Source organism: Oncorhynchus mykiss, chromosome 24 (genome assembly GCF_057628025.1).
Source record: "Oncorhynchus mykiss isolate SJ-2025 chromosome 24, ASM5762802v1, whole genome shotgun sequence".
NCBI classification, from domain to species: Eukaryota; Metazoa; Chordata; class Actinopteri; order Salmoniformes; family Salmonidae; genus Oncorhynchus; species Oncorhynchus mykiss.
Window position 1 is genome coordinate 34,024,951 of NC_143045.1, and position 12,904 is coordinate 34,037,854.

The 12,904-nt window shown below is 42.7% G+C and overlaps 1 protein-coding gene across 1 annotated transcript; it reads left to right on the forward strand.

Moving 5' to 3' along the window:
- Window positions 1–367: 367 nt before the first annotated feature.
- On the forward strand, window positions 368–4,460 carry LOC149972426 (frizzled-4-like). The gene is made up of 3 exons (XM_090218893.1): window positions 368–506; window positions 1,445–1,590; window positions 1,713–4,460. Exons 1-3 carry the CDS (start codon window positions 474–476, stop codon window positions 2,374–2,376), a joined length of 843 nt encoding a protein of 280 aa, XP_090075019.1. The 5' UTR covers window positions 368–473; the 3' UTR covers window positions 2,377–4,460.
- The last annotated feature ends 8,444 nt before the right edge of the window (window positions 4,461–12,904 follow it).

Consider the following 12,904-nt stretch of genomic DNA (forward strand, 5'->3'; position numbering starts at 1 on the left):
CTCACACATGCATCAACAACAACCCTGCATGATGATGAAGTATTTCAAGTGCAGCAACATACATCCCATCTAGCACATTTGGTTCCTTGGAAGTTGTGGGAACATACATGTCTGGCTTCCCATTGGTTCTGGGAACATTTTGAGAATGGAAGTGAACATTTCTGGGAATGTTCATGATTAGTTTGCAGGTTCTGAGAACATGTTTCTATGGTTCCCAAGAACGCTTTCCTATGAGGTTTTATTAACATTCAGCGAACGGAAATTCTAGGTTATTTGAAAGTAATTAAACAACGTTCTGAGAACGTGTTTCAATTAGACTTTTTAATAACACTGCTAGCTTAGTTTGGCTTACCTGTTGATGGATGGCAGTGTGGGCGGTGTTGTGTTTTCTCTCTACCACCCTGACCGTCCTCACCTTCCTCCTGGACTCAACACGTTTCTCCTACCCCGAGAGACCCATCATCTTCCTCTCCATGTGCTCCAACCTCTACAGCGTGGCCTACCTGGTGAGGACATAGGACTTAGAGCAGGGGTAGGCAACACTGGGGTAGGCAACACTGGTCCTGGAGTGTTGCAGGTGTGCTGAATTTAGGCAACCACTGAACTGATCAATTAGTTCTGTTGGTCCGGTGTGGAGCCTAGTTGGAACAAAATCCAGCAGTATCTGTGGCACTCCAGGAACATGGTTGCCGACCCCTGTGTTGCCGACCCCTGTTTTGCCGACCCCTGTGTTGCCGACTCCAGGGTTGCCGACCCCTGTGTTGCCGACTCCAGGGTTGCCGACCCCTGTGTTGCCGACCCCTGTTTTGCCGACCCCTGTGTTGCCGACTCCAGGGTTGCCGACCCCTGTGTTGCCGACCCCAGGGTTGCCGACCCCTGTGTTGCCGACCTCTGACTTACATGATTCAAATCAGTTTAAAAGCCCTTGGCTGTTTCTCAATCATTTAAACTAGCCTCCTCTTCTCCATGATCACTAATATGAGAGGTGGAAGCAGTTTGTTGTAAACCTGTCCAGTCCTTTCAGCTACCAGTAGTGAGGAGGAATGTAGGTAATCAAGTCAATCCAATTCATTTATAAAGCCCTTTTGTACATCAGCCGAAACCCAGCCTAAAACCCCAAACAGCAAGCAATGCAGGTGTAGAAGCACGGTGGCTAGGAAAAACTCCCTAGAAAGACCAGAATCTAGGAAGAAACCTAGAGAGGATCCAGGCTATGAGGGGTGGCCAGTCCTCTTCTGGCTGTGCCGGGTGGAGATCATAACAGAACATGGCCAAGATGTTCAAATGTTCATAAATGACCAGCATGGTCAGATAATAATAATCACAGTGGTTGTAGAGGGTGCAACATGCTAGAGTATGTAGACTCAATCCTAGTCTCCTGGATGACCCCTGGTCTCCTGGATGACCCCTGGTCTAACCTCTGTCTCTGTCGGTCTCCCTGTAGGTGCGCCTGACTCTGGGTCGGGAGCGTGTATCATGTGATCTGGAGGAGGCAGCAGTTCCTGTTCTGGTACAGGAAGGGTTAAAGAGTACCGGCTGTGCCATCGTCTTCCTCCTGCTCTACTTCTTTGGCATGGCCTCCTCGCTGTGGTGGGCACACACACACACACTGGCCAAAAGGATTACACTCTAAGGAATAGATTTGAATGAAAGCGTTAGAATAGTCGACTCCCAGCTCTCTAACCTGTCTCTCTCTCTCTGCCTCCTCCCAGGTGGGTGATTCTGACTCTGACCTGGTTCCTGGCTGCAGGGTTAAAGTGGGGTCACGAGGCCATCGAAATGCACAGCTCCTACTTCCACATAGCAGCCTGGGCCATCCCCGCCGTCAAGACCATCGTCATCCTCATCATGCGACTAGTAGACGCTGATGACCTCACGGGGCTTTGCTACGTGGGTAATCTACAGCAAGAGGCCCTGACGGGCTTCGTGGTCGCCCCGCTCGCCACCTACCTCCTCATCGGCACTCTGTTCATCTGCGCCGGCCTGGTGGCCCTGTTTAAGATCCGCTCCAACCTGCAGAAGGACGGGGCCAAGACGGACAAGCTGGAGCGTCTGATGGTGAAGATCGGGGTGTTCTCTGTGCTGTACATGGTACCTGCGTCCACCGTGATAGGCTGCTACCTCTACCAGCTGTCCCACTGGGGGGACTTCAGGGCCAGTGCCAGGGACTCATACGTGGCAGCAGAGATGCTGAGGATCTTTATGTCTCTGCTGGTGGGCATCACGTCGGGCATGTGGATCTGGTCGGCCAAAACCCTCCACACCTGGAAACGGTGCTCTGCCCGGCTGTGGAGAGACGGTCGGGCAGGGAGGGGCAAGCGGGCACCGGGGGACAGCTGGATAAAACCTGGCAAGGGCAACGAGACGGTGGTGTGAGGAGAGAGGGAGAGGGGAAGATAGGAACCGGGTGGCTCTATAAAGCAAACCTGCCCCCAAACCCAATACTAGATCCACTATCTGATGGAGAGAGCGAAAGAAAAGAACAAACAGATAAATAGCACCCCTAAGCAGACAGCGGTTTCCTATGCCCACTTGTTCTGTGGTTCTCTCCCTACTAGCAGACTAACCCACTGCCAGAGAAGAGACTGACCCTGTAGCCTACAGCAGACTCTGGGCTGACCTATAGAACCTTCTGACTTCAGACAGGCATTTTAAAGGTTGAATTTACACTGGAGAGTCATGGTCCAGATGATGTACAGATCTAAACTACAGCCACACTGAAATGCACTATGACTAGCTGATGTGGATGTAGCTTGGTTAACATGCCTTATGAGGAACGGGAGACTGGGCTGCCCAGACAGCCAAAAGCTATGCTACTGCAAAGAGACTTGGGATTTGTAGTGACTAGACTCTATGGTGCTGCATCTAAGGCACTTGGGAAACGTAGGCCTGTGTCCTTTACCTCAGTCCTCAGCGAGCAGCACAGCTGACCTCCACGCAGTCTTAACGAGGAAATAGACTCTCAACTATGAACTCTGAACATTAACCCTTGACATTCTCCAGCCACTCATGGAACCCTTAGGAATGGCAGTCAGTAATGAACCGATGTAAGGTTCTTTCTGTATTTTTTACCGGTGATAGAAGTAAATGAAGGGTTATTATGACTGATGTTAGACAATCAACCCCCAAAATACATTATACAAAAGCTGTAATACACCAACAGACACACACACACACACACACACACACACACACACACACACACACACACACACACACACACACACACACACACACACACACGCACACACACACACACACACACACACACACACACACACACACACACACACACACACACACACACACACACACACACACACACACACACACACACACACACGCACACACACACACACACACACACACACACACACACACACACACACACACACACACACACACACACAGGGAGTCAAACTCATACAGTCTGTACAGTTGCACCCTTGTGCAATCCACCTCCATTAAAATCTGCTGCATCAGCTGAGTTATTATTGCATTAAGCTGCAACCACCAATAAACAGTCAACACAACACACACAGCAGAGAGACAGTCAAACACAGAGACAGCAGAGAGACAGTCAAACACAGAGACAGCAGAGAGACAGTCAAACACAGAGACAGCAGAGAGACAGTCCAACACAGAGACAGCAGAGAGACAGTCAAATTACTGCAGCCTGTCTCTCTCTCTCTACTCTGTTACTGCAGCATGTCTCTCTCTCTACTCTGTTACTGCAGCCTGTCTCTCTACTGTGTTACTGCAGCCTGTCTCTCTCTCTACTCTGTTACTGCAGCCTGTCTCTCTACTGTGTTACTGCAGCCTGTCTCTCTCTCTACTCTGTTACTGCAGCCTGTCTCTCTACTGTGTTACTGCAGCCTGTCTCTCTCTCTACTCTGTTACTGCAGCCTGTCTCTCTACTGTGTTACTGCAGCCTGTCTCTCTCTCTACTCTGTTACTGCAGCCTGTCTCTCTACTCTGTTACTGCAGCCTGTCTCTCTACTCTGTTACTGCAGCCTGTCTCTCTACTCTGTTACTGCAGCCTGTCTCTCTACTGTGTTGCCAGTCTATACCAGACAAGTCCTCTGTTTCTGTGAGTCTGAATGTATAACACTCTAGTTAATAGGTTTCAAATGCAACCTTATCATTCCCCATATAGTGATCAAGTCAAACACTATGAGGAATAGGGTGTGGTTTAGAAAGTGCCTTTTGAAGTGTGATTTTGACCTGTTAGTACCTAAGACCTTTGGGTACTGCCAACCCCACAACTCCGTGAAGTACTTTTAGAAAATGAACTATTTTGTAAAGAGAAACAGGTGTTTGATGTCTTTTAATGTATTATAAGAAATGCTAATTTATCTTTGTAAAAAAAAAAAAAAAAGAGTCTAAAACCTAAAAACATGTTTATTAAAAAAAACTTTTGTATCAGAAGAAGGAAAAATAAAAACGTTTTGGTTTTAAAATGTGCTCTACTTGTATTTATTGCAGGTGTGAATTAATGTTGTCCAATTAATACACAGATTATAACCTTTGTAATATATTATATCTGGATTTCATCGGTACTACATCAAGTCAAACTTGAAACTGGATTTAAAATAAACTCAAAGTTCAGATTTACATGATAAAATGGACAATGTGTGCATGACCTGATGCCCATCCACTGCTATGAACATCATGGTTATTGTAACGAACTGTCCAATGCTGCCATCTACAGGTTCAGTGCTGTAACTACACCCTCAAGTCTGTTCTGAGACCAACTACAAACACAATTGGCCTGAAAGAAACACAATTTGGCAACAATCACATTCATTGACTCTAAACTAAAACATGTAACAGTTCCACCTGCAACTATTTATAAATGTAAATTACCTACCAATTGTAGCAAAGAAATAGAAATCCCAAAGAGTAAAACACCATGTGTTTTGAATGAATGCATGACATTCCAAATGAACTTCGGCTGTTTGGCTACCGTTCGCTATTGACAACAAAAAACATTGTGTTGGCCAAAACATTATCAAAGCAGACCTTTGTCACGTCCTTGAAACTGATGTTTAGTGGATTATGATCAGGTAATAAGCAGTACTGAGCCATTTTAGTCACGTCTAGCTGTATCTTTAAAATATATAAATATATATATATAATAAATAAATATATAAATATATATATATATATATATATATATATATATATATATATATATATATATATAGCTGAAAGGCCTACACTTTACTCACACATGCATCAACAACAACCCTGCATGATGATGAAGTATTTCAAGTGCAGCAACATACATCCCATCTAGCACATTTGGTTCCTTGGAAGTTGTGGGAACATACATGTCTGGTTTCCCATTGGTTCTGGGAACATTTTGAGAATGGAAGTGAACATTTCTGGGAATGTTCATGATTAGTTTGCAGGTTCTGAGAACATGTTTCTATGGTTCCCAAGAACGCTTTCCTATGAGGTTTTATTAACATTCAGCGAACGGAAATTCTAGGTTATTTGAAAGTAATTAAACAACGTTCTGAGAACGTGTTTCAATTAGACTTTTTAATAACACTGCTAGCATTAGTTTGGCTTACCTGTTTTGAACAGCAAACACAGGCCACGTGGAAATTCCTTTGCTTGGGCATTAATCATGCAAACACGTTGCGTTTTTTATTTTTATTGTGGCACGGTGTCAGTGAGATTCCAACCTATGATCTTCTGCCCATGAAATGAGTCTACTGTGCCACCACAATGGAGCAGGCGAGCTATTTAAAAAACCACAACCTTCTGTTCGTTTCAGTTTATTCCAACAGACCCTATATCAAAGAAAACAAGTAGTCATTAAGATCAATAGTGTGTGCAGCCGAGACACCTGAACAAGATACAGGATAGAGACCGTTTTTGTTGATGCTGAGAACAGAATGTACATGTTTTTCATTTCATCTTTATTTAACTAGGCAAGTCAGTTAAGAACACATTCTTATTTTCAATGACGGCCTAGGAACAGTGGGTTAACTGTCTTGTTCAGGGGCAGAACGACAGATTTTTACCTTGTCAGCTCGGGGATTTGATCTTGCAACCTTCCGGTTACTAGTCCAACGCTCTAACCACTAGGCTATATGTTTTTAAATAACAGTTTTTAAACATTACTAATGGTTTCTTGTGGTTTTTATGGGTAAAAAATGTCATATTCGGAGAACATTACTTTAAATAGAACCACGAGGAAACCTGTAGAAAACCTTATGCTGAGTTACTGGAATTCTCACAGAAGAACATTGTCTCTTAACGTTCTCTGAACGTTCAGAGAACATGACTTTAAATAGAACCATGTTGAAACCTGTAGAAAACGTTATGCTGAAGTTCTAAAATTCTCTGAGCAATTTGAGAACATTACTTGAAATAGAACCATGAGGAAACCTGTAGAAATGTTATGGGAAGGTTTATGCAAAATAACAATAGGACAACTACTCTCTCACCACGCTCTAAGAATCATATGGTTCTCACAATGTGCCAGCTGGGATGGAACAAAAATAGGCCTACTTTAAGAGAGCTGATTATCTCTCTCACTCTCTCTCCCTTCCGCCCTCTCTCCTCTCCCTCTCTCCCTCACCTCTCTCCCTTCCTCTCTCTCACTCTCTCTCCCTTCCGCTCTCTCTCCTCTCCCTCTCTCCCTTCCTCTCTCTCACTCTCTCTCCCTTCCACTCTCTCTCCTCTCCCTCTCTCCCTCACCTCTCTCCCTTCCTCTCTCTCACTCTCTCTCCCTTCCGCTCTCTCTCCTCTCCCTCTCTCCCTTCCTCTCTCTCCCTCTCTCTCCCTCACCTCTCTCCCTTCCGCTCTCTCTCCTCTCCCTCTCCCTCTCTCTCTCTTTTCCAGGTTATGTAGGTAATTTCTAAAATTACCCTCTATCCTTTAACAGGAAGTCAGTTACAAAAATAACAACGTTAAAGCTGTGTGTCTGAACCATGATTCAGCGAATCACTGCCTGATTAACCTGTAGGCCCCATGTACGTTTGTATGTGCATCTTGTGTGTGTGTGTGTGTGTGTCTGTGTGTGTCTGTGTGTGTGTCTGTGTGTGTCTGTGTGTGAACAGGCATGATCTAAATCTGTAGGTCAGATTACCTTCCTGTAATATAATGTCTGCTGAGCTGAGTATTTTTTGAAAAGCTCAGTCAAAAGCCTGGGGGGAGCTGAAAGTGACAGTGTCTCTCTATCGCTTCCAGATGTGCACATTCACATATGTTAATGGTAGTTAGAGTGTGTGTGTTGTGTGTCTGGGGCAGGAGGTCTTCATCGGGGAGGAAGAACTATGTTCATCCCACTGGGAGGATTTTTTTTACCTCCAGTAAAATTCCTGTCTGATATTTCTGGGAATGCAGAGTGATTATCAGAGCAGTACTCCCATGTCCACCCCGAATACCACAGAGCTCAGAGACCTGCTCTCTGTTTTATGTGTGTGTGTGAGACTTGGTGTGTGTTTGGGTGTGTGTTTGTGTGTGTGTGACTGGGTGTGTGTTTGTGAGACTTGGTGTCTGTCTGTGAGACTGGGTGTGTGTTTGTGTGTGACTGGGTGTGTGTTTCTGAGACTGGGTGTGTGAGTTTCTGAGACTTGGTGTGTGAGTCTGTCTGTGCTCAAGCACCTGTGTTCCTGTTCCGATTCCTTATTGCCCCCCTTAGAATCCTGCAGCTGTTAACTCCTGGCTGGGTCTCTCTCTCTCTCTCATGAACAAAGGCACCATTCTGCACTAACTGTAATGTTTATTCACACATTTGGAACAACACAAATAAATAATCACAACATTTAAAAGTATATAAAAATATAGACAAATAGCAAAGACAAATAGAAACAAATTGTAGTATATAAATGTTACACTATTATCCTACTGCTAACAAAAAAACACAAATACAACTAAATTGCACAAATCCTATAATCACACAAATACACGTATGAAGAGGAGAACCTGATTATTACACTATTGAAGAGGAGAACCTGATTATTACACTATTGAAGAGGAGAACCTGATTATTACACTATTGAAGAAGAGCACCTGATTATAACACTATTGAAGAGGAGAACCTGATTATTACACTATTGAAGAGGATAACCTGATTATTACACTATTGAAGAGGAGAACCTGATTATTACACTATTGAAGAGGATAACCTGATTATTACACTATTGAAGAGGAGAACCGGATTATTACATTATTGAAGAAGAGAACCTGATTATTACACTATTGAAGAGGAGAACATGATCATTACACTATTGAAGAGGAGAACCTGATCATTAAACTATTGAAGAAGAGAACCTGATTATTACACTATTGAAGAGGAGAACATGATCATTACACTATTGAAGAGGAGAACCTGATCATTAAACTATTGAAGAGGAGAACCTGATTATTACACTACTGAAGAGGAGAACCTGATTATTACACTATTGAAGAGGAGAACCTGATTATTACACTATTGAAGAGGAGAACCTGATTATTACACTATTGAAGAAGATAACCTGATTATTACACTATTGAAGAGAAGAACCTGATTATTCCACTTTGAAGAGGAGAACCTGATCATTACACTATTGAAGAGGATAACCTGATCATTACACTATTGAAGAGGAGAACCTGATTATTACACTATTGAAGAGGAGGACCTGATTATTACACTATTGAAGAGGAGAACCTGATTATTACACTTGAAGAGGAGAACCTGATTATTACACTATTGAAGAGGAGAACCTGATTATTACACTGTTGAAGAAGAGAACCTGATTATTACACTATTGAAGAGGAGAACATGTTCATTACACTATTGAAGAGGAGAACCTGATTATTACACTATTGAAGAAGAGAACCTAATTATTACACTATTGAAGAGGAGAACATGATCATTACACTATTGAAGAGGAGAACCTGTTCATTAAACTATTGAAGAGGAGAACCTGATTATTACACTATTGAAGAGGAGAACCTGATTATTACACTATTGAAGAGGAGAACCTGATTATTACACTACTGAAGAAGATAACCTGATTATTACACTATTGAAGAGGAGAACCTGATTATTCCACTATTGAATAGGAGAACCTGATCATTACACTATTGAAGAGGAGAACATGATCATTACACTATTGAAGAGGAGAACCTGATCATTACACTATTGAAGAGGAGAACCTGATTATTACACTATTGAAGAGGAGGACCTGATTATTACACTATTGAAGAGGAGAACCTGATTATTACACTATTGAAGCGGAGAACCTGATTATTACACTATTGAAGAGGAGAACCTGATCATTACACTATTGAAGAGGACAACCTGATTATTACACTATTGAAGAGGAGAACCTGATTATTACACTATTGAAGAGGAGAACCTGATTATTACACTATTGAAGTAGAGAACCTGATTATTACACTATTGAAGAAGAGAACCTGATTATTACACTATTGAAGAGGAGAACTTGATGATTACACTATTGAAGAGGAGAACCTGATTATTACACTATTGAAGAAGAGAACCTGATTATTACACTATTGAAGAGGAGAACATGATCATTACACTATTGAAGAGGAGAACCTGATCATTAAACTATTGAAGAGGAGAACCTGATTATTACACTATTGAAGAGGAGAACCTGATTATTACACTATTGAAGAGGAGAACCTGATTATTACACTATTGAAGAGGAGAACCTGATTATTACACTATTGAAGAAGATAACCTGATTATTACACTATTGAAGAGGATAACCTGATTATTCCACTATTGAAGAGGAGAACCTGATCATTACACTATTGAAGAGGAGAACATGATCATTACACTATTGAAGAGGATAACCTGATCATTACACTATTGAAGAGGAGAACCTGATTATTACACTATTGAAGAGGAGGACCTGATTATTACACTATTGAAGAGGAGAACCTGATTATTACACTATTGAAGAGGAGAACCTGATTATTACACTATTGAAGAGGAGAACCTGATTATTACACTATTGAAGAAGAGAACCTGATTATTACACTATTGAAGAGGAGAACATGATCATTACACTATTGAAGAGGAGAACCTGATTATTACACTATTGAAGAAGAGAACCTAATTATTACACTATTGAAGAGAAGAACATGATCATTACACTATTGAAGAGGAGAACCTGTTCATTAAACTATTGAAGAGGAGAACCTGATTATTACACTATTGAAGAGGAGAACCTGATTATTACACTATTGAAGAGGAGAACCTGATTATTACACTATTGAAGAAGATAACCTGATTATTACACTATTGAAGAGGAGAACCTGATTATTCCACTATTGAATAGGAGAACCTGATCATTACACTATTGAAGAGGAGAACATGATCATTACACTATTGAAGAGGAGAACCTGATCATTACACTATTGAAGAGGAGAACCTGATTATTACACTATTGAAGAGGAGGACCTGATTATTACACTATTGAAGAGGAGAACCTGATTATTACACTATTGAAGAGGAGAACCTGATCATTACACTATTGAAGAGGATAACCTGATCATTACACTATTGAAGAGGAGAACCTGATTATTACACTATTGAAGAGGAGAACCTGATATTACACTATTGAAGAGGAGAACCTGATTATTACACTATTGAAGAAGAGAACCTGATTATTACACTATTGAAGAAGAGAACCTGATTATTACACTATTGAAGAGGAGAACTTGATGATTACACTATTGAAGAGGAGAACCTGATTATTACACTATTGAAGAGGAGAACCTGATTATTACACTATTGAAGAGGAGAACATGATCATTACACTATTGAAGAGGACAACCTGATTATTACACTATTGAAGAGGAGAACCTGATTATTACACTATTGAAGAGGAGAACCTGATCATTACACTATTGAAGATGAGAACCTGATTATTACACTATTGAAGAGGAGGACCTGATTATTACACTACTGCAGGAAACAGGAAGGACACAAACTAAATTGCACAACTGCCATCTAAACCCGGACCTTTCTTGCCTTCCTTGATGCAAAGTCATCAATTACATCATCATAAGAAATCTGCCCAGCTACTGCAATACTAATGACAGCAAGGCCACTAAGGTGTTCCTGTGACATGGTGGACCTCAGGTAGGATTTGATGAGCTGTGAAAAGCTCCTCTCTGCTTCAGCTACGGTCACTGGAAGAGTAAGACATTCTGAGAGGAGTCCACAAGTACGGATACATTTCTGAGAGCTCCCTTTCATGTATAAATATCAGCAGCTCAACCAGGGTCATGGTCTTCGACGGGAAGTCAGGCAAGTTCTTCAGTTCCTGTGCAAGATCTCTGCCATCCATGTCTGAGTGTTCTTTATAGTGCAGTGTCATACTAAGGGGCTCACAGTGTTCTGTCAGCTCCTCATTTGAGATACTTTGGAAGGTTGACAGCACTCTAAACTTCTCTCACACATTTTACAATGTGGAAAATCTTTCCTGAAGGGCTGAGGTTGCAGCATCAACAACGACATTGAAGAATTTCCCCTCCAGCGTCTTCAAGGCATCACTCAAAGGCTCATCAACTGATTTGTATGAAAAGTGCTGCTTTGTGGACCTCAGCATTTGTTGTTGTAGAACGGCCTCTACATTCATACACTCGCAAATATCCTTGCCTGATGTTTATAAAGTCATAAAGCCTGTTGCCCTGTAGTTGCTGAGACCTCTCTCTGTCTTTCTGAGAAGACTGACTGCAACATCCACATGCATACTGGGAGACTGCATCAGCTTGCTCACCTGTTGTATCTGGCTCCAGATGTCACACCACACCACTGTACAGATGCTGAAACGGTATGATCCCACCTCCTCTGACAAGGACTGGGCCTCAATCTTTATCACAGGGTCTTTGGTTTGATCCCTCACCTCAATCAGTGGCTCTCAACGCTGCTGCCTGACTCTTCAGTGACTCGAAACTCTTACATTTACTCTCCCACCTTGTCTCCATCTTCACAGTGACGTCCACATGTTTTTTCAGGATGGCCCATCGCTGTGTGGAGGCTGAGAACAAGGTGTACAGTTTGTGTAAGATGACAAAGCAACCTGTGGAATTGACAGAACTTTCAGCAGCATCAGCCACATCCAGGTTCAATGTGTGAGCCCCGCATGGCACAAATAGAGCTCTTGGATTTGTTTCCAGGAGTCTGACTTGGACACCTTTGTTTTTGCCTCTCATGTTGGCCAAATTATTATAAGACTGTCCTCTGCAGTCCTCAAATTTAATGTTAAGCTCCTCTAATCTTTGAGAATCAGGGATGCCACATGTTGGCCCGTGGACTCAACTACCTCCAAAACCCCCATAAAATGTTTCTTTATGTGGGACTCCTCCTTCAGTGACACAATTCTAATCACAACTGTTCAGTGTGGCTGACATCTGAGGTACAGTCTCATTCCTTGGGAAAACAAAGTCAGGTGGTACCTCACTTGGTCATCTGCAAACTAGTTGTGTCTTAATTCTGTCAGTCAGAACTGAAGTCCAGTCAGCAGGGTCTGTAGACAGGGTCTGTAGACAGGGTCTGTAGACAGTGGTTCATCCTCAGCAGCAGGGTCTGTAGACAGTGGTTCATCCTCAGCAGCAGGGTCTGTAGACAGTTGTTCATCCTCAGCAGCAGGGTCTGTAGACAGGGTCTGTAGACAGTGGTTCATCCTCAGCAGCAGGGTCTGTAGACAGGACCTGTAGACAGGGTCTGTAGACAGTGGTTCATCCTCAGCAGCAGGGTCTGTAGACAGGGTCTGTAGACAGTGGTTCATCCTCAGCAGCAGGGTCTGTAGACAGGGTCTGTAGACAGTGGTTCATCCTCAGCAGCAGGGTCTGTAGACAGTGGTTCATTCTCAGCAGCAGGGTCTGTAGACAGTGGTTCATCCTCAGCAGCAGGATCTGTAGA